General features: G+C 41.6%; 4 protein-coding genes across 16 annotated transcripts in view; 1 reads left to right on the top strand and 3 right to left on the bottom strand.

Annotated features, from left to right (window-relative positions):
* flad1 (flavin adenine dinucleotide synthetase 1) overlaps positions 1–21,553 on the top strand; it is a 276,153-nt gene that overhangs the window by 214,761 nt on the left and 39,839 nt on the right. The gene's annotated exons all lie outside the window — the stretch shown is intronic.
* On the bottom strand, positions 364–3,782 carry LOC141779014 (protein S100-A11-like). 2 transcript variants are annotated; one of them, XM_074653626.1, is made up of 3 exons: positions 3,732–3,782; positions 3,433–3,614; positions 364–1,056 (listed from the first exon to the last, which is right to left on the bottom strand). In XM_074653626.1, the coding sequence occupies exons 2-3, from the start codon at positions 3,559–3,561 to the stop codon at positions 922–924; spliced, it is 264 nt and encodes an 87-aa protein (XP_074509727.1). In that variant the 5' UTR covers positions 3,562–3,614; positions 3,732–3,782; the 3' UTR covers positions 364–921. The 2 variants fall into 2 exon arrangements, with proteins under 2 accessions (XP_074509727.1, XP_074509726.1); XM_074653625.1 differs by lacking the exon at positions 3,732–3,782 and having other exon boundaries at positions 3,433–3,661.
* pbxip1b (pre-B-cell leukemia homeobox interacting protein 1b) lies at positions 5,706–18,561 on the bottom strand. 11 transcript variants are annotated; one of them, XM_074653605.1, is made up of 11 exons: positions 18,408–18,561; positions 16,186–16,262; positions 15,661–15,736; positions 14,478–14,545; positions 13,035–13,446; positions 11,816–12,049; positions 11,625–11,648; positions 10,441–10,493; positions 9,992–10,105; positions 9,587–9,821; positions 5,706–9,428 (listed from the first exon to the last, which is right to left on the bottom strand). In XM_074653605.1, the coding sequence occupies exons 2-11, from the start codon at positions 16,234–16,236 to the stop codon at positions 7,882–7,884; spliced, it is 2,814 nt and encodes a 937-aa protein (XP_074509706.1). In that variant the 5' UTR covers positions 16,237–16,262; positions 18,408–18,561; the 3' UTR covers positions 5,706–7,881. The 11 variants fall into 11 exon arrangements, with proteins under 11 accessions (XP_074509706.1, XP_074509707.1, XP_074509712.1 ...); XM_074653606.1 differs by having other exon boundaries at positions 5,706–9,425; XM_074653611.1 differs by having other exon boundaries at positions 9,731–9,821.
* Positions 19,925–21,524, bottom strand: lenep (lens epithelial protein). Of its 2 annotated transcripts, none has more exons than XM_074653627.1 (2): positions 20,777–21,524; positions 19,925–20,118 (listed from the first exon to the last, which is right to left on the bottom strand). In XM_074653627.1, the coding sequence occupies exon 1, from the start codon at positions 21,114–21,116 to the stop codon at positions 20,919–20,921; it is 198 nt and encodes a 65-aa protein (XP_074509728.1). In that variant the 5' UTR covers positions 21,117–21,524; the 3' UTR covers positions 19,925–20,118; positions 20,777–20,918. The 2 variants fall into 2 exon arrangements, with proteins under 2 accessions (XP_074509728.1, XP_074509729.1); XM_074653628.1 differs by having other exon boundaries at positions 20,848–21,524.

The following is a 21,553-nucleotide window of genomic DNA, read 5'->3' as shown; positions in this document are numbered from 1 at the left end:
TTTTTCAACCAACATTTAGTAACAAACATTTCCCTTGTTTTAAGAAAACAGAGCAAGACTTTGTGTGATGTGGTATGATAAATATTTTCAGTTTTTTGTTTTTTTTATATGTCTGTTTTATTACTTGTATCTGCCTTTTTTTCCCCTTCTTCTTCTGGCACTTTTTCTCTCTCAACATGTAGGAACAAGCGCGCGCTCATGACTCAAGTGCGCGTGTGTTCAAAGCTTTCCCAACAGACAGATGTACTCAAGCCACACCCTGAAACTTTACTCACTTGTGCAAAGAATGGAAAAGACAGTGTTCAGAAGAAAGGAAACTTTTAGAAACATATTGTCAAAATGAAAGGCCTGGACAGCAAGATATTTAATGTGGTTTTAAACATTTTGTTTATTGAACAGATATAATCCTGCTCTGCCAACAACACACCTCTGTGTGTGTCCTGGAGGGAAATGATAAACATTCACAAGATGCTTTTTCCAATAATTAGACAAGCCCATAATATATAATGCTTACACAGACACACACACACAAACAGTTTTCTGCATTCCCATGTCTGCAACTCCTTCATAGACCTGTAAGCACAAGCAGCTGTGAGTGTGTTTGTGTGTGTGTGTGTGTGTGTGTGTGTGTGTGTGCTGGGAAACAGCTTGGACTGGTTCTAACATTGCTAATGATGCAAATTGTTCAATAGTACTCTGTGACAGAGTCTGTGCCAGTTTTGCAGTTGCACGGTGAGAAGAGGACAACGAGGTGAGAAGGAACGCAGACTACTGGTAAAAACAGTGATTTGCAGTCGAAACAGACTTCAGGGTGTTTTCCATTTGGCTGTTTTCCCATTTGTTCAAACTGTGTATGGCACTCAGACAAGTCAGTTACATGCATAAAAAACTGTAACAGAGTATCTGAGGACAGGACGCTATCTATTGGCTGAAACCCCCATGCTTGCTTGCGAGATGCCCAATCAGCTGCCAGAACTCCAGGAAGTTGAGCTCTCCATCATTGTCCTTGTCCAATGAGCTCATGAGCTGGTCAATGGCAGCGGGGTCAGCAGCATTCTGCAGGAAAAACAGGAAGATACTACATCAAATACTTAAAAAAAATACAACATAGTGGGAGTCAGTGTGGAGAAACTGTGATATTGTGTGTGTGGGGCGATGAGAGAGGCAAGATGACACCACTGGCACGTACACTGGTTAAAAGATTAATGCAACGTCAGCAGAGGAGGTTTTGGCCCCAAGGAGCTGTGGCTCTGTCACCATCTAGTGGCCAAATTTGGGTTATTTCAACTGCTCCTTCATGCAAGGAGAAACGCATGGAATTTTCCATACTTGTATTTTTTTGTTGGGCCTCAGGAGCTGCTACTTTCTGCCATTGGTCTCTGGTTAAAACACGAGGACACAACCACAACAACTAGAGAGTGAAACTATGAAGTCTCTGAAGGCTGGCAACTCTTTATGACAAACTCATTGTTTCTAGGAAACATTTGCAGTTCTATCCTGTCCCAAACATGAGATATATAACTGCTCTAGATCACAGGAAGGAAGCAGAGTGGAGAGAGTAAAATCTTCTTTTCAAGTACTGTTATTTGACTCAGAAGTATAGTAAGACCACATGCATTAAAAACTGCAGAAGCGGCCTTTTGAACACAAGTATGACTAACAGTTAATTATATGGTCACAGCAAAAAAAGGACCAATGTGGCCTCCAGATGAAACCCATTTCAATATGAATCTGCCCTTATGTGGAAGCTGTTTTTTGCACCACAAACAAAGAGGTTCAGAGCTAACTTAGAATATGTTCCTGTATTGGTTTAACTGTAGGTGGCTCATCTTTCAAACAGGTAGCTGAGTGCAGTACTTTATCACAAATCTACTGGTGATATTCTATGTTTTTGTTATTCTCAACTAATCCAATGAAAAGACAAAAAGCAACGAGGGGTTGTGTCGGTCTCTAAATACGTTCAGATGCCCCCCAGCCTTTCTGTTACTCTCAGCCACAAACCCATTTGTTCCTTCTAAAAATCAAAGAGATATTTAGCCCTAAATACATACTTATGCTCTTCAAGAGGACCTGTCATGCTTATTTTAAAGTGCATACTTGTATTTTGGGTTTCTACTACAACATTTTTACATGCTTTCATCCATTTTTAGCTTGTAAATTGACATTTTTCTTGTTATAAACTTAAAGAAGTTGAACGTTTTATGTCATTTTTGCATCCATTTTTAGCTTGTAACTTTGTGTGCGGATCCTGCAACAGGACAAACTAGACCGGTATAGAGGAGAGAGACAGGAGCAAGCCCAAATAAGCAACTACACTTTAGAAACAAGCCCAAAAAACCTGCAACCCGCGACTACCAATATTTGTAAGCAACTTTTCAGGAAAACAGAGTCACTTGTAATAAGCTGTCTGAAACACTCTGTTTGAGCTCCTGCTGTTCCTAGCTTTGTTTGAGGGCGCGCCAAACAAGCTGTATTGCAAATGTGTTACTTGGTGACGTCACCATGTTATGGAAGAAAAGGCGGGACTTCAAGCAAGGCGTTTCAGGATGTTCAGGAGCAGCGTTTCTGTGGGGGAGAGTAACTCCCTTTGGCGTGGACTTTGGGCTTTGTAACTTTGCAGACCTTTTACATGCACAAAAAACTACATACACTATAAAGGGAAGAGAAAAAGCACAAAAGCACAATAGTTCCTCTTTAAAACAGGCTCATTGATTCCCTAAAACACCTCGGCACTGTAGCTTGTAGCACATGTAAGTAAGTAAGTAAGTAAGTAAAGCTTTATTCATATAGCACCTTTCAAAACACACGGTTACAAAGTGCTTCACACACAAATGAAAACATCAAACAAACGTTACTCAAAAAGGAATAAAGGGTGCATTTGTTGGGGACTATCAGGCACTGATGAATACACATCTGGTGCACTAGTGAGTATTTATGGCAGCAAGATGATGGATGTGTGATAAATTCAAAATAAAAGTATGTTCATTGTAATGAAGAACCATGGCACCCTATGCAACAATGTGGCCAACTAATGTGTTTTTAGTAGTTTTAGGACAACAATGGAGCTCTATAGCACAGAGGAATAAGCTGCATTAGGTTTTGGATTTGTAGGAAACACTGACAAATTCATTTTTGGTTTTTGTCTTTTCATGGAATTTGTTGACAAGAAGAAAAAATAGAGAATATCACTAGTATTATCCTTCAAGTAAAAAAACAAAACAAAAAAACGACTCAATCAGAGTAAGAAGTAAAATCTCTGCATTATAAACCAGCATATTTATGGAACATTTTGGACCAAAAAACAGACAATAGATATTCAAGTAAAAACCCTCCACCCAATGGAATATATTACAATAATAAGCAACCAAACACAACCACACTTCACTGGTGTATCACAGCAGTGTTGTTGTTTGTTAAACCTACAGTCCTTACCTTGACAAAGTTAGGGAGCTCTGATGTGACCAGTCTGTGGAACTCATCTCTGCTCAGCGTGTCAGAGGAACCATCGCTGCCAGCGTACGCCTTGAACTGGGACACCAGCACACCAATAGCAGTCTCCATCACAAGTCAAGAGGCGGACAGGGTTTGATCTTCGGGCCAATATTTCGGGAAAGCTAAAAATGAGAAATGCTGTTGATCATAAGAATAATACATTTCTAAAATACAGTTAATTTATGATACAGATTAAAGTTCAAGTTCAGATAGAAGAGAAACAAATCAGAGAGACTCACCAACTCAGGTACGTGTGCGAGTAAGTTGTGTCTTCCTGGCCTTTTTCTAGCCGACCTCTCCTGGTAAAGAAGATAAATCATTCACTCACTTCTCTCTATCTATTTACAGCTTGTGTTTTCTGAACACTATTCATTGCAACCAGTAGAAATGTAAACCATGTTTCCCAAACGCCCGCTGACCTTTTTCCATGACGTGATTGCATTTTCAGATGCAATCTCAGCGTGTAACTCGTCTCTGGCAGGATACGGGTCACTGGATGAATCACCTAATTCAAGAAACCCCAGACTAACAATCAGAGTGAGGACGGGTTAAACATATAACAAGTAGTTTAATGTTTTGCTCAGTTTATGCCAATGCATGAACAACAGTCCCACATTTCTTCCTTCGCTTTGTGTGAGCGTGAAACTGTGGGCAAAAAGCTGCAGAGGGCAAAAAGAGAGCGGTAAATCAGATATAATTACACAGTCTGTGTTGCAGAAACTTCTGAGAACGAGGCACTTGGGTTTTGCCTCAGAAAAGTTGTATCATTTAAGCCAAAGCTCTGACAGGATGTGCACAATTGGCATATTAGGGAGGCAGTTAGTGCTGACAAGCACAATGGCTTTATCATCCAAATATCCCCATACCCTAGTTTTCATGTCTCAGCTGCATGAGACACACACACACACACAAACACACACATCTATATACACCTGAAACAGCAGTCCTCAGTCCTTCTCCTTCCATTCCCTCGGCCATCGTTGAGGGAAGAGAGTGCAGCTACTAACACGAAATAAATGACTTACAGAGAGGACTGAGGAATCACTACAGTGTTATAAAAGCATCAGGGTTTTCCATGGGGCGATGCTGCTACTTGTCTCGTGATTAATGTATTCGTGTCTAAGGAGTTGTTGGTCTATATTTCGCTACATAATCCATACTTCTTGAATTCCTCGATTGCCTGCTGCACTCACTCATCCAGCGGTTGGCCTGGAGAGTAGATGCATTTACTGCTTTAAATGTTTCATGCAAATAAATGTAAAAAAAAAAGTGTGTGAAAAACTCAGAGGTCCTTAAAGTCACACACGTATAGAGCAGGTTGATTTACAGGGTCTGCTTTCACAGACTTTATTATGTAGTTATTCATTATAGAGAAGTGTGCGCTGGGGATCGTAAACCTGCACGAGATGTTGCTTTTACGCAGAGGCAGCAGTATAAATTGTATGTGTATTTGTGTGTGTGTGACATTACAGCTGAAGATAGCAGATTGACAACATTATGAGGAGGAATGGCACCTCACTTTGTTCTGAAGGGCTGAGTATCGATATTTCTCACATCCAGAGAACTACTGTTAATTCTCTTGGATCTACAACATATCTATACTGATAATCAGTATTCATGTAAACAGTTTCAACATTTAACCAGGCTCCAGTTTCTAGTAACAAACATGCACAATGATTGACTAACAAAACACTGAATGACATGAAGTCCTCTTAGTCAATCTCACCCTCTCCTTATCCATTCTCCTCTGCCGCCATCAGCCAAGTCGTTGCTCTACCCATCCAAATACAGGGAACAGAACAGGAAGGAACAGCAAAAAAAAAGTATCCCAGAGGAGAAGTTAAGTCTGGCAAAGGCAATCCAAGGAGAAAAGAGGAGTTGATTCATCTGCAATGGCACGCACAGTAACACATCACTCATCTGCTGACAGATCAATACAACAGAGGTGACAGCTTTTTACAGATTCCACTGACTTTCAACAAGAAATTGGTGGAACAAGTGTTCAAACAACCATAAACTTATTATTAATTATCAACAAAAGAAAAGATCTCACCTTCTGTCTCACCTTGCAGAATCATCAGGACATGTAAACCAAACAGAATCAAATTCAGATGAAGACCTGAAATCACTGTGTCTAATAAAATGAGTCGATGTTCGCAGGTGGCATTCACATTTAATTTTTAAGTGATTGAAAAAAAGACAAAAGCAAGTTATTTACAGTGATGCAACAAATTTATTATTCTGCTCTTGTGACAGTAACAGGGCCAAATATGAACATCCTAACATACATAAGTTCTCTATGCTGCCACACAGCATGTGGTTCAGCATCGACACCCCTCTGAAAATCTCTATGCGGCTGTAGGCCCCTCGAAGCAGCAACATTTAATAAGTTAGCGTGTAAACAGAAAGCAAGGAAAACATGCTTTTTTTTGGAAACTACTTGCCACAACCTCAGTGCTGCCATGAGCAACCTAATCAATAAAAACAAACGTTACATTCATGATAAAACAATAATTAAGGACATTTTAGTGCGCAACATGAGTTCTGTACCTGAAAAGAAACATACATGCTCAACATGTTGATATCTTATGTGCCAACCAATTATTATTTGTATCTATATTATGCCAAACTATATATTAAGTTAATTATATATTTCTGTATTTCAGCAAAGACATTTAATGCAATATGTACAAACAAACAAAAACAAAGTCAATGCAGACTTCTCTAATTTCACATAACATTTTCACTAAACTTTTATCAGCCGTTCACGCCACCCTTTCCAAAAACTAATGATTTAAAAGATAATCTGACATTTAAGTGCCAGGCTAAAGCAATTAGATGGCATACTGTAGGTACAGAGTAGGATCAGTGAATAGGTAGACTTTATCAGTGCACAGTGCAGTTTGCAGAGGAAGAGGTGTGGTGTGTGAATAAGACTTTACAGAGTCAAAGCAGAGTAACATCCAACTCAGTCTAACAGGTTTAATCTCCCCTGTGCAAAGGAAGAAAGTAGCAGAAATGACTTTCACACCAACGGATGTTCAACATTAGCTGCAGGTGCTCAGTTACAAATAAAATAGACGTGGGGGTTTTCTATGGATTGAACACTAGAAGAAAGAGCACAGGAAGGCTATGTAACGTATGCATTATGGTTCTTAAGTATCCGTTTCTTCTCTCTCAAGTTCATCCCCAAAACACATTATGAAGATGCAAAAAACACTTTCTCCATTATTAAGTACTAATGTGCCTGCGTGTGCAGAGGTAAAAATACAAAACGACCCAAAGAACAGTGAAATTAAGTTTTTAAGTTGAGCTTCTTGGACAGCAGATGGCAGGGGTGAAATAAGATCCCGTAAAAAGGGTGACAGGATGATAAATGTAGACTCGGAAGCGTTTGTGGTCCAATACAAAATGTTCCCTTTGAATAACCTCTCATCCGTCATGACTGCTCTTATACTTCACCCACGAAATGACCATTTGTATATCAGTTACTCGCCCAGTGTCAACCTTGAATTCTTGAGGAAAACTTTTGTTTTTCTCGCATGCCTCCACGGTGAACGAAGAATCAAAAAATTGGAGAAAAGTCTTGATGAACTGAAGTAAATGAGGCATTCGCCATAACCTGACTATTAAAACACATCTGCAGGAACTACAGTCTCATGCTCGCGCAGGGCGCGCTAACTGTCCGTGCGAGTCCGAAGTGTTTTAGATAGTAAGGTTTTAGCAAAGATGCATGTGTTTAGGAATTAGTGAGCCTACGACTGGATAAATGAGACGCACCGTTACCGATACCAGATGGGATATCGGGCCGATTCTGACTCAAATAGCCGGATCGGATATTGGTGACAATGACGATCAATTCTATGTTTGTATATAATGTATATTATATACTGGAATTTTTGAGTTTTGACCAATTTGTGCTGCATTAAAAAGTTGTAATTCCTGTTAATTTTGAAGATTTTGTTTTTCCAAGTTGCAGGTGTACGATTTTATTATCTTCATACAATTCAGTAAAATTGTATCTATGTATTTATTTGTTACATTTTGTTTTACAAAGTTGGGAAAGCAATGTTTAAGTCAAGCCTGATCCAGTAACTTCCACACAGTGAGGCATGTAGTTTATTAATTACACAGTGGTATCGGATCGGTTCTCGGTATCGGCTGATATCCGAAGCCCGGGTATCGGTATTGGGACTGAAAAAGTCGGATCGGTTCATCCTTAAATGAGACTTGAACTATACTGCACAAGTTGTGTGAGAGTTTGATAGTTTTGCTGCTGTTAAACGCGGCCCCATGTACCTCAATTTATCATTATTCTTGGTTCACCATGGAGGCATGTGAGAAAAGTTTTCTTCAAGAATTCAAGGTAACGTGAATTCCATCACTTCATCAGCCACGTCCTCGTCCGCTCTCCTTCTTCAACTCCCCTTTGGATTTCTCCTCTTTCTCTACAGCTCCTGGCAAGGAAAACTTTTTCATGACTTCTTTTTCAAACTCCTCCATTTCTTCTTCTATGGCGCTATCCTCTTCCTCTGTGTCTGAGTCATCGTCGTTGTCGTCGTCGTCGTCTCCTTCCACCATGTCTTCCAAAATATCCGTCAAATCTTCGACGAACTCTTGAAAGCTCGTCTGGTCGTGAACAAAGACTCCGTCCTTGAAGAATTCGGTGGCTAGCTTTTTGAGCTCTTCTCTTTTGGCACCATCCACTCCCGCCTCCTCCGCCTTGGCCAGGTAAGTGTCGAGGATGGCCTCAAACTCGGGTAAGGGGACGGGGAGCAGCCCCTCGGCCTGAGCGCAGGTCTCCAGTGAGTCACACTGCGGTGCTGGTTTGGGGTTGTTCTGGAGGCGGTCTCGCTGCTGGACCCAGTACTCGGGCTGCTCCTGGGAGGGTCGGCTGTGAGAGTGAGGAGGCTTCCTGTCGTCTCCCCACAGGTGCTTTTCCTTGTGGCCGTGATGACTGTTAGATTTGTGCTCATCTTTGTGTTTCTGGGAGCTTGATCTGTCCTTTCTGTCTTTATCTACTCCTGTCTTCAACGGTTCTTCTTGCTTTTTCCTCTCATCTTTCTTCCTCCACTCCTTATCGTCTTTACTCTTCTTCTCATTCCACTGTATCCTCTCATCCTTCCCCTTCCTTTCTTTACCGTGATTTTTTCTCTCTTCCCACTGTTTCCTTTCACCCTTTCCTTTCCCTTCTTTACTATGATCTTTGCCATTTTTACTTTTCCAGTCACCGTCTTTTTTCTTCCACTCTTTCTTCTCTCCTTTCTCTTTCCAATCTTTTTTTTCCCGTTTCTCTTTTTCACTTTCCTTCAAGCCATCTTTCCCCTTCCTCCATTCCTTCTCTCCCTTCCACTCCTCCTTGCCCTTGAGCTTCTCTCCGTGGTCTTTTCCTACTTTCCAATCCTTCTTCTCCTCCTTACCCCTCCATTGTTTACCTTCCTTAACTTTCTCATGCTTTATCCAGTCTTTATCCTTACCTTCTTTTCTCTCACTCTTTTCTACCCGATCTTTCTTCCCTTCCCTATCCTTCCACGGCTTTCCCTCATCACCTCTGCTCACCTTTTCTTTCTTCCGGTCTTTCTCCTTCCATTGTTTTGTCTCATCGCTGTGCCTCTTTTGCTTCCCTTCCTTATCTTTCTCTTTGTCAAACTTTCCTGGCTCCTGTTTTCCCTTTTTCAATTCTGCTTTACCTCCATCTTTCTGCTCACGTATCTCTCCTTCCTTCCATTCAGATTTAACGCTCTCTTTCCACTCCTTCTTCTCGCCCATGTCCATTTTATCTTTCTTCACATCTTTCTTCTTCTCCCTCTGGTCATCTCTTGGCTTCTTGGGCTGTGTCTCTGTAGATCCAGCTGTGACCTGCGTGCTGTCCTCTGGCTTGCCACTGGGGGGCGATGTGGTGGGCTTCACAGGCGCTTGAGCTGCTTCACTGGCTGCTGAGAGAAACACAAGAAGTCACTACAACTACAAATACGAGAAGTGAGCATTCAAGTGAAAAGAAGAAAAAGGTAAGAAACATGCAGCACTGTCCCTGGCTGTCTAATAACTATCATCCTTCTACATCTTCTACCCTCCCCCCTCTGTCCCTTGGTACCTGAGGGGTGTTTTAACTCAGTCACAGTGGATCTCAGTGTTTCTAGTTCTTTCTGTAGGGCCGGGACAGACTCCAGCTCTCTCTTCATCCTCTCGTTCTCTTTCTGAAGGACAGGGAGAGATGTCATCTCTTTCTTCAACCTACTGTTTTCCTTCTCCACCTCCTCCCACCACAGCCGCGCCTTTGCTCCCTCTGCTGCCTGTCCCTTGGCTACTTTTAGCTCTTCTTTCTGTGCCTGTGTGGAAAAAAAAAGAAGAAAAGAACATGAGAAAAGAGTCCTGTGAGAATATTACAAACTCAGTGACACGTTTATGCACAGACACACATCCATGTACGTATGTCTGTATACCACACACAAACACACACAGGAGGAGAGAGAAGGTGAGAGACAGAATGGAGTCACACCTGAAGTTGGGCTTGTAGCACAGAAATCTGTGGGTTCCCTTCGGCTAACTTATTTAGAAGCTCTGTATTGTCAGCATCTACTGGGGGTGGAGGAACCTCTGGATTAAGCCACTCCTGTCAACAAATTGCACACACAGTACAACACAGTGGCGAGATTTTAGACGACTTCCCAGGATTGCTGTTGCCAGACTGAGAAGTCGAGAAGTGAGAGAACAGTATGTGACGGTGAGGCGGGAAAGAACAAAAGTCCAGAGTAGCACAGTTGGTAGACAATAGCAGTAATGCTGCCAGTGTTGTGGGTGGTCTCCTGCTGAGCATATCACACTAAAAATTCATGTGGTGGTACTCACTGTGCTGTAAACTAGGCACACAAATGGTATTTATAATGGATAGAACACAGACAGAATAGAAGGACAAAAAAATAAGTGACAAATTGACGTCAGACTGACCTGTTTTCCAGGTACCTCTGCATCTTTCAGCTCCATCGTACCGTAGTCGCTCTCTGCAAATGTATTATGCAAAGCTTAATGTTCATGTGAATAAATACGCTGTCAAAGAACGCTAGCAAAAGCTTTGCATATGATGGAAAAAATGCCACCTACCCAAGCAACCATCAAGCTGATTAAGGGCATATTTACACTGACTGTATAACATCATATAAAATGAAAGGTTAAGGACAGTATATTTATTGCTGTTTGAAAACCTTGTATCTCCAATTATGCAACTTTTCAGTTTAAAATTTTGCCTTATCGTCTATGTCAGTGGTTCCCAACCTTTTACCTTAGGGTACCCCTTTTCTATCATTGAGTAAACTGACGAACCCTGACTAAGTGACATGTTTTATGCATATTTCAAATCATATTCAATCCAAACCAATAACAGTACAGAACAACTGAAACTGTACAATTAATCCAAATAATGAATGCAATAACTGCAGGAAGTTTGTGTATAAAGAGCGATTTGGATGAATTTTGAGCAGATTATTTCCTATGAATATTGTATCATATTGTGTCAGAGATGAGCTTTCCTGTTATTTTTAGGGACTTTTAATACAATTCTCTGTATTGTGTATTTTTTTAATTCTTAATAATCATTCATACTTTATAGGCTTCGTTTTTGACTAATTCAGTGTTTTCTTCTCCCTTGGCGCTTGGTCATTGTTCTATCAGCTCTTTGGTTGTTTTAGCTGCGTACTTTTCTAATGCAGGACGAGGCTGTTTAGCAGAGAGGGAAGGCTCTGTGAATATGGCTCGTGTTCAGTGTGACCCCCCAGGTTGGGAACCAGTGATCTATGTTCTTGTAAAGTTTCAACATTTATCATGCTATGAAGAATTTATTAATACTTCAAAACCACTCGTTTCGCAAGCACAGATATGATGGTCAAGCTCGAAATGATTGGTTTGCATTGTGGTGATGTGGTATGAGGTTTTCATTCAACGACAGCAAATAAGCCTCGTAACAAAAGTGCATGACTCATTCTCTGTTGTGCTCACACACACACTTTGCATTCAGTCGTTTTAAAATTCGCTTCCGAAAAAGGTGTCAGCTGCAAAACAATTTTTTCTGCATGCAAATTCAAACACACAAACATGCAGTGGGCAAGAACACACTCATTCACACACACATAACCTACCCTCATCCAGGTCCATGAAGACACCTGCAGGTATAATACACCTCAGTCTCAGAGCACCTTTGTCTCGTTTACAGCTAGTAACTCCTCATTTTCCTCTAATTTCACTTTAACATCTTAAAATTCATCAACACAGTACCAGGCAAATCAAATGGGACTTTTTCCCTCTCAAAAGGTCATATGTGGACGCCTACCTGAGAGAAAGATGGTGCCAAGGCCTAACAGAATGACAGCACCCAGGATGCACTTGTTCACAGAGAACCCGCTGTCATCCCTCCGCTGCGGCAGCTGAAACTCTTCTTCTCCTTCCTCTTCCTCCTCTGTCCTTCCGATCCGCTCCAGAGCTGCTAGGAGAGACCTCCTTCTCTTCACCTCTGGCTCTGCCTCGTCTCCCGTCTTCTCACCCACCTCTGAATCCACAAGGGAGTCTGGAGCAGTGGAAGGGAAGAGGATGAAAAGCTGTTGTTAAAGTATTTTTGGACTTTACAGATGTAATCTATTCAATGTGAACCCCCGAAGGCATAACTGTTCAAAACAGCTGATCATTTAATGTATACGTATCCATTATACAATTTTATTTTCTGCCACACTTATTATTTTAAAGCTGTTGCACATCATTGGGCACAAATTTGCTCTTGCATTTACAAAGTTGATGTTAGATAGCACAGCAGCTCTGGCGCTGTAATCGGTCTGATGAAGCAGTATACTCCTCATGGGAGATAAGACTTGCTTCTTTATTGGCTCTGCTGTGCATGGCACGCTGGTTAATTTGCTCCATTACCATTCCTTATTTTCCTTTAAACTGCATAAACAAAAGGCTTAAATCTTGAATAAATCGTCTGGAAAGTGATTCAAATGCTTCAATTTGGAACTTCTGGCACCAAAGTTTTCCAAAGTATTTGCATTAAATTTATTGTAGAAGAGCAATGGCACTATAAAAGGGCACTGTAAAAGAACTCACTGACTCTGAACTCTAGTTGGGGAACAAAAAGTGTATGAAGAAAATGCACAACAGAGCAAAAGAAGACTTTTTCTTAATGCTGTAGCGAAAGAAAAAAAAAAGAGCTGCGGACCAAAAACACCACACTGCAAAAAAACTTTCAAGGTCCCAGTCCCTCTGAAGCCAATTTACTTCTGCAGGTTGTCATGCAACTAAAAGCTTCTCTGTCACATCGTGCTCCCTGCCTCGTACCGACCACAGCCTCTCCAGACAACCTCCTGGCCCAGATACTGAACAATTCCATAACCAGCTGGTCCACCAAGTACACTTCAAACACAAACAGTACATTCGACTTAGTCTAAAGGAAAGGATACAGGCATACCAGGTAATGATCTTTATATGACGACATAATAAAGGCTGATAATGAGGTTATTATAATATTAATCTAATAATAAAAGTCTTGTTGTTCATACCTGCCTGTTTCCTTAAGTCGGTCGTCCTTGGAAACAGCTCTGACCCCTCCTCTTCCTGTTGTAGCTCCTCCCCATTCAGTGGATGCAGTGCTCCTTCCTGTGCGAGCCTCTCTTCTTCCTGTGTGAACTCCCCCCCTCCCAGAGTCTCTGTGCTCAGCAGTAAGGCTGGGGGGTCATCAGGAGACGGGCTTATGTGGGTGTAGGAGTCAGAAAACGAATCGGGGTCAGGGCTGGACTGCGCCAGGCCCTCAGGTAGGCCCTCTGACTGGATGAGTGCATCACTGCCGGGGACGGAGCTGCCGGAGACTTCCAAAGTGGTGGGAACAGGGGCATCGGTGACGACGGCGGGCACGGCGTAGTGTTGCTCTGTGCTCGTGTCTCCGCTTAGCTCTGCTGTTTTTTCTTCTGATACCTGCGTAAAAGAATCAGGCCATTATAATATGTATTACCACCATCAGTCAAAGCTTTTAGAGCTCCCTTTCAGCATTTTTGGTTTCCAGCTCTGCTCTAACTAGCTTTGTTTGAGGGCGTGCCAAACTAGCCGCTATGCAGGTATTATGCAAATGTGTTACTTGGTGACATCACCACGTTACAGAAGAAAAGGCGGGACTTCAAGCAAGGCGTTTCAGGCAGTTCAGGCGCAGTGTTTCTGTGGGGGAGAGTTAACTCCCTTTGGCGTGGACTTTGGGCTTTGTAACTTTGCAGACCTTTCACATGCACCATAAATTATATAACACACTAAAGGAAAGGGAAAAAGCACTACAACATAATAGGCCCTCTTTAAACTCAAGCAATGAGCCTAATTCAAAATTTTGGGCAGAGAGTTAGACGAGGAGTTTTAAACCACTCTTGTATCTGTACGGTAAATATAAAGCTACAGCCAGTTAGCTTAGTTTAGCACAAGGGTAAGGAAGGGTGCTAGCCTGGCTCTGTCCAAAGGCAACAAAATACTAATTAACACGTTATATATCTGTTTCTATCTTGTTAAATCTGTACAAAAAACGTGTAAAAACATCAGTTTTTGTAAAACAACAGTTCGCCGTTTTACAATGGGTTATGTGCTGGACGATTTCTTGGCTATAGGACCAGTTGCCAGGCAACCAATGGAGACTCCAGGAAGTCACTGGTCGCGGCCAAGAAATAGAGGACATATAATAACTGTAGCCTGGTAACAGCTGAAAATAACCATCCTCCAGGTATGAATACTTAGTTAGAAAGGGTAATAATGTACTGTAGCTACACACCCACTGGCCAATCAGAATAAAGCACTCCTAGTGGCTATAAACAGTTTAAATGTATAACCTCTGGCAAACCAGCAATGAGTATTCAACCAAAGCATGGTATAACAGCAGAATGCCTTCGTTGACCAATCATAACTACATATTCAGCTAAGCTGTGAAACAAATATTACATTATAGAAAATGATTTGTGTTGCTGTCTTACCAGGTGGCTCTCCACAGGGAGCCCCTCTGCAGACTCTGCACCGTTTGCAGGCTGGTTCTCCTCTGAACCTGGCTCAGCAAACACAGAAACATAAGGCAAGAAGGACGACTTCAAGAGCAATAGTTAAACATATTTCAAGTGTGACTCTTTGAAATGCAGCAATTCTAACTTGGAATACCTTCTCCAGTGTGTCACAGCTTATCATTATGTACATAATGATAAGCTGTGATATAATATTATTCACTTTTCGGGTTGTTTCATTTTATTAATTATTAGAGAAGGCAAATGGGCAAAAGTAAGTAAGTACAAATTAAAAACGTAAATTAGAATAGGTTTGGGTGTTAAGTGGGGCTGTCAAAGTTAACTCGATAATAACGCGATAAAAACGTGATAATAACACGTTAACGCAATTTCGTTTTAACGCCACTAATTTCTTTAACACATTAACGCAACTTGCAACAAAGCTTTAGGTTGTAGCGAGCTTTAAAGCTAGAGTGAAGATACTTGTATCATATGAAACTACAAAAAACCTTAGAATCCATTAGTACCAACCATGTCATACTGGCTATAGATGTAGGAGGCTAAATAATGCTGCGAAGTTACACTAAATTTTGGCAAGGAAAAACTGTCATGGCCATTTTTAAAGGGGTCCCTTGACCTCTGACCTCAAGATATGTGAATGAAAATGGGTTCTATGGGTACCCACGAGTCTCCCCTTTACAGACATGCACACTTTATGATAATCACATGGAGTTTGGGGTTAAGTCATAGTCAAGTCAGCACACTGAGACACTGACAGCTGTTGTTGCCTGTTTGGCTTCAGTTTGCCATGTTATGATTTGAGCATATTTTTCATGCTAAATGCAGTACCTGTGAGGGTTTCTGGACAATATTTGTCATTGTTTTGTGTTGTTAATTGATTTCCTATAATAAATATATACATATATTTGCATAAAGAAAGCATATTTGCCCACTCTCGTGTTGATAAGAGAATGAAATACTTGACAAATCTCCCTTTAAGGTACATTTTGAACAGATAAAGAATATGCAATTAATCACGATTAACTATGGACAATCATGCAATTAAATATTTTAATCGATGACATCCCTAGTGTTAAGTAAATATGTTTTTTTCCTGTGGCATAAATAATCTCACAATCCTCAAATGTATTGTGACAAACACCTGCTGCAGATGTAAGGCTTTCTTCATGGTGCTTTGTCCCCTCTGCCAAAGGCCTCAGGGTTTCAGCAGCAGTCTCCTGGGACAAACAGACAAACAACAGACAGTCAGAGGACACAAACGCACAGACATTATTACCATTTAGATATTATTGCTGGAGCAATCCAGGCTAATCTGAACATGCAGTTTATCTTTTGATTGTTTCTGAGCATCACTCTTTTAAACAACAGCTACTGCGGGCCACTGAACAAGCTAGTGTGTGTGTGCATGTGTGTGTGTGTGTGTGTGTGTGTAACTCCCCATCAGGCCAATGCCTCTTAAGCCAGTTTGCTTTTTTTCGAAATAATAGTTAAAATCATAAAGAAAAGAAACAGAGACAGTCTTATTACAGAAACCTACTTCATATCCAGGTGACCCAAAAGAAAATCAACTGGGGCAAGGAGCTTTTTTTTTTTTCTTTTTAAATAATGCGTTTTTCAATGAGGTCAATCACAGCGACTTGCTAAGCGCTTTACAGAGCGGTGATACCTCAGGAGCGAGGATGGTCCAGCTGTTGTTCGCACCGCTGCCGCCAGACATGGCCCCCTAGAGGCTTTGCCTGTCTCCTGCAACACAAGAGGAACATACATAACAGGTTAACAGTAGTTCACAATTTGAGAAGAAATCAAATTAAATGTATAATCCTTCATACGCTCTGCATCGAAGCTGGCGTTGTGATATTTCAACAAGGTCAATCCTACATTTTAAAAATGGTGCAGTGGGAAAAATAGACTTTTTGCACAATGCACTTGTTACTGAAGCGACAGCCGACAACCCCGAGTGAGCAGGTGTATTGTAGTAGTAGTATTATAGGGTGACAGTGTGAGCACTGCAGCTTAAAGAAATTTACATTTCCTATTTACCCATGCGCAGTATTTGCATACCTGCCTTTGTTATTCAGCCTCACCCATTCTGCCAATAAAAGGAGCTACTGTAACACATTCATCATTGCATTGTGTGTATGTGTGCAGGAAGTACAGCTCCTTGGAACCATTCAGTTCTTCATTAGTAGTTTGTATGTGTTGTGGGCCTTTTAGTCACCCTGGCTTTTGACTAGCAGGGACATGTTTTGGCACGGCACACGGGTAACTAAGGCCGCCCGCCACAAGACAGCAGAATAGGCTGTACATTTCAAAGCTACCGGTCTGTCAGTTTATGTCTACAAACCACCAAATTTAAAACTACAATTCCTAGGCATACATTCTACGGTAAGATAAACATATGGTGCAGCTGTTTTCCCTGCATCCACATCTGTAGTAGTAGGTCAATCCTTCCAGACTGAGATCACTCAAGCGGAAACACAAGACTGACATTTTACAATGTCACGTCCTGTTCAGCTACAAGTGTCCGGTATTACAGCTGCTCTCAAACAGCAGAGGAGGACATAACAGATGCATATTTATCATGCGTAGTCTGGCTTTCCTCTGTGAATGCAGAAAGAGCTAACCACTTACATTAACACCACATTGTCTGGGTAATAATGACACACTTCACTCCCCAAATTCAATTCTCTCCCAGCTCTGCAATTTGGGTCTCCTAATCGAGTGCCTCCCAAGAGAAACCTACTGAATCTAGCCTAGGGCCCTAGGAGCATTGTGGGGCATATAGTGGAATGGCTTAAATAGATACCGGCTAAATATAGCCACCATGAGATTGACTAGAGACAGAGAGCATGCAGAAGATGGCCATGGGGAACACAACAGAGGCAAGAAATGTATTCTAAGGACAGGGTTAAAAGGATTATTTTAACTGTACCACATAGCCAATGGCTTTTATTAGCAGAGAAAAAAATAATGTTCACTGCCTTGTAGTCTCTTCTTCCTCTCTGATCTCAATGAGTAATATCTAATATAACCTGTAAAGCTCTAAGAAGAGGCTGGGTTACACCATATCTTCATAGCCATCATATTTTAAAGATACTTGACACCATCTCAGTTTATTAATACATTTTAAACAATAATCTTCAGTTTAGTTTATGTGTCACCTAAAATTGCATTAGTGGGATCACTAAAATACAAACCAAATAGATGATTATAGGCTTATTATCTTGATCTCAGCAGGGAAAAAATACCAAAAAAGGTCAAGATATTAAACTTCATATTTAAAAGATACTTCACACCCTGCCTGATCTCACTTTATTAATACATTTTAAACAATAATCTTCAGTTTAGTTTACCTAAAAATTGCATTAGGCAATAGTGGGCACACTAAAAATACAAACTACAGCCAAATACATGACTCCAGCTGCAGGCTTATTATCTTGATCTCTGCAGGGGAAAAAATGACCAAAAAAGGTCAAGAGAATAAACTACAGGCCAGGACAGGACAGGCAATGTTAGGCTGTCAGCAAAAGCACCATAACCAGTATGTTCACACAGCATCATCAAGTGAAGGGGTGTGCAGCCTGGGACAGGAAATGTCATATATGGAGATGGGCTCAAAGATAAACATAAACAAAACCGAGATAAACTCAAACATATCACTTTTTAAACGTGTTAAAGGCCAGTGTGAGTAAGCTGGAGCTCTAAAGGGGTCAAAAGCCACCAAAATAGTTAACAGTGGCCAGTAGCTAAATACAAAACTTTCCACTTTAAACAGCCAAACCAGGAAAAAGTGAGTGAAACGACGCAATGGAAGAACAAACAACAAAACAGACCTTGTCACTTTAAAACAAAAACACTTGTTGCATCCAAATTCAGGTCATTTCTTACCGTGGTCCGTCGCTTTTACTTCAGTCCCCCCACACAGTCTGTCACAGATAACAGCAGACACTTCTGAGCTTCCTCATCCAACTTGCGAACATAGAAAAGTGCGTCTTGAAACTTGCAATGATCCACACGCCTCTCGTCCAATCACAGACCGCGTAGAGGCCTTAGTCCCGCCCCTCGCCCTCCAGTTCGACCAATGGCATCACTGCTCCTCACTTGGGAAAGGTTCCAATGTGATTGACACACGCAGGTGATGCTGAGTATGTAAAACATACATCTTACATAGGATAACACCAGCAGTCCTCCTCGGGCATTTAATGCTGATAGTCCACAGGCTCTTGGGCTGATTCCAGGTTGATATTGTAGGTCACAATATATATATATTTCTTAACCTTTATTTAACCATGTTGTAATCATTGAGATTAAGAATCTCTTTTGCAAGAGAGACCTGGCTAAAACAGCAGCATTTAAACATACATTAAAGATTCAGACGCCACAACATAAAACAAATGCAAAATAAATACATAGCATAATATCATACAAAACACATTCAAATCAAGTGTTTAATATATATAATAATATATCCTCCTTTCCCATATACAGTAAGACAGTTTGTAAAATATATCCTGTTTTGGTTCAATATAAGTCACAAATTGGACCTCTATAAAGACATGATACTTAAGCCTTAAAGGGACTATTTGTAACTTTCAGAATTGCTTGTTAACAGCGACACCTGTGGCCGTTAAGTCAACGAAAGTCAGCGTCGGGTTTGCGCTTGTGCTCGCTCTACATAGACATGAACGAGCATCGCTCAACACAGTGAGGCGACACACGTCAGCTAAAACCACAATATCACTCTATATTTCACCTGCTTGGCAGTAATGTTAGCTGACCAGACGAAGGTCTCTCCATGAATCACTGCTGATCCTAGTGTTGGCTTTTCCTGCTTCAGCCCCACTGCTTCAGCCTCCGGGGCTGAGGCAGCGGGGCTCTGCAGCGAGTAACTTTGTCGTCTCCGACCGCGGCCGTAGGGAGACACCGGCACCCGGTTGGAGACGACAACGTCACTCTCTGCGGAGCCCCGTCACTTCACAAGACACGGAAAACCTCTGTTGGTCTGGAGGAGCTGCAGCAGTTATTTCTGCACAAACGTCCACTGTACATTTACTAGATAGTCTCAGAGCTAAACCAACTCTCCTGCAGTGTGTAGTGTGCGCGCATGAACGTGAAGTGGAGCGAGAATGCGCGTGTTGTGAGTGAAGACAAGCAGGCAGAGGAGCAGTCTGAACAGCGTAGCCACACGCGAGCACGCGAGCGCACATGCGAGCGCGCATGGGATCCCGACCCGGTAGATTTATACGTGTAAAAAGTAACAAACAGTCCCTTTAAAAGCTTAGTTTGACACTTAAACCAAAGTCTTTGTATAGCTTATCTTCTTTTTTTTTTTTTTTTGCTTTACAGTACATGTTAACTAAAAGATTAACCAAAACAAAATGAACAAAAATACAGACATAAAGGTAATCTTTTTTCTAGTCATTAGTTCCTTTATTCAGTGCACACCAGTTTGTACAGTGAACATCAGGGCTTTGTCCATTCCTCAAGGTCTCAGATCAGCAGGGATGAACTCTGACCCAATCGCAAAGTGAACATTTGTAGCTTCTGGAAATGTGCAAGTGTGTTTTCCTGGAACCCCAAGAAGAGTATCCTACAGACACTAAAAAACAGAGATAAACATATTTTTAACACATTAAATAATTCTAGGATTTAGTACACCTATTCCTCATTGAAATTGCTGCTTTCTAAAATTGAGAATGTCACTTTAAACACTACAAAATAGGGCTGTGTATTGGCAAGAATCTGGCGATGCGATACATATCATGATACAGAGGTAACGATTCAATATATTGCGTCTGTAAAGGGGAGACTCGTGGGTACCCATAGAACCCATTTTCATTTACATATCTTGAGGTCAGAGGTCAAGGGATCCATTTGAAGATGGCCATGCCAGTTTTTCCTCGACAAAATTTAGCCTAACTTTGGAGCTTTATTTAATGTTCTTCGCTACATGGAAGTATGACACGGTTGGTACCAATAGATTCCTTAGGTTTTCTAGTTTCATATTATGCCAGTAACTTCCGAGCCCGCTACAACCTCCGAAAGACGAAATAGCAGCCGGGTCCAACGGCGGTCCATCAGATTTTTAAGCGGTTAATCAAAAAACAATACAGCATTTTGGAGAATCTATACGGTATCTCAAAACATAATATCGCAATACTCAATATTTTCTTACACCCCTACTACAAAACATAAATTGCATTATATAAATTAGTTCGCTAAGTGCTCAAGTGGTAGTTTGTTGTCATATGACATACTTGCCAATGCTTTGCCAGCACCGCTGATCAAACACTCCATCCACAATGAAATAAAAGCTGGTTGAAATTACACTATAGGTGCCAACGGAGAAAAAGGAAAAATCAATGTTTGACCACTCAATCCACTCTCTCTCACAGTCGGTCAGTCCAGGATCTCTTTGATGCACCAGCAGCAGAGGAGGAAGTAGAGGCACTCCTTAGCCGACTGGATGAAACCGTAGGCAACGTTTCCTCCCATGAAGTTCTTGCCTTTTCCTAGACCCATGGCCAAGTCCCTCAGGTGCTTACCCAGAGAGGAGGAGGTAGGCATGGCCTGGGGAAGAGGACGCTGGGGATGCATGGCTCCCAGAGCGGCAAACGAGGCAGAGGCAACGGGCGATGAGGAGAAATAGGAGGTGAGGTCTGACTAAGTGCAACAGCTGAGGTGTGCTCCGTGTTCCTGGCAGTTAGCTCCCCTACTTATAACCTCCTGGCTGCCTCCGTTCACATCCTGCTTTTTCTCGACTGTTCCCTGCTTTCAACCATCCGCTGATTGATTAAATGCCTTGTTTACCTTCGCTGTGCACTGTTCCCCTCTGTTGTAAAGCACCCCACACACAGACTCTCCCCAGGCTCTAATAATCCCTGAATCAGCCCCCTACTGTTACAGCCTCATCTGTTCACAAACAAGAGAGTTCCAGCAGCACCAATACAACTCCAGCTCTTTGTTCAGGACCCAATGTGACAGGCGATCACACCTTCTAGTAGTGTCTGCTTTGTTGTTTTCATTCTCCATCA

This window comes from Sebastes fasciatus, chromosome 12 (genome assembly GCF_043250625.1).
Source record: "Sebastes fasciatus isolate fSebFas1 chromosome 12, fSebFas1.pri, whole genome shotgun sequence".
NCBI lineage: Eukaryota > Metazoa > Chordata > Actinopteri > Perciformes > Sebastidae > Sebastes > Sebastes fasciatus.
This window is presented reverse-complemented; position numbering and strand designations above follow the sequence as displayed.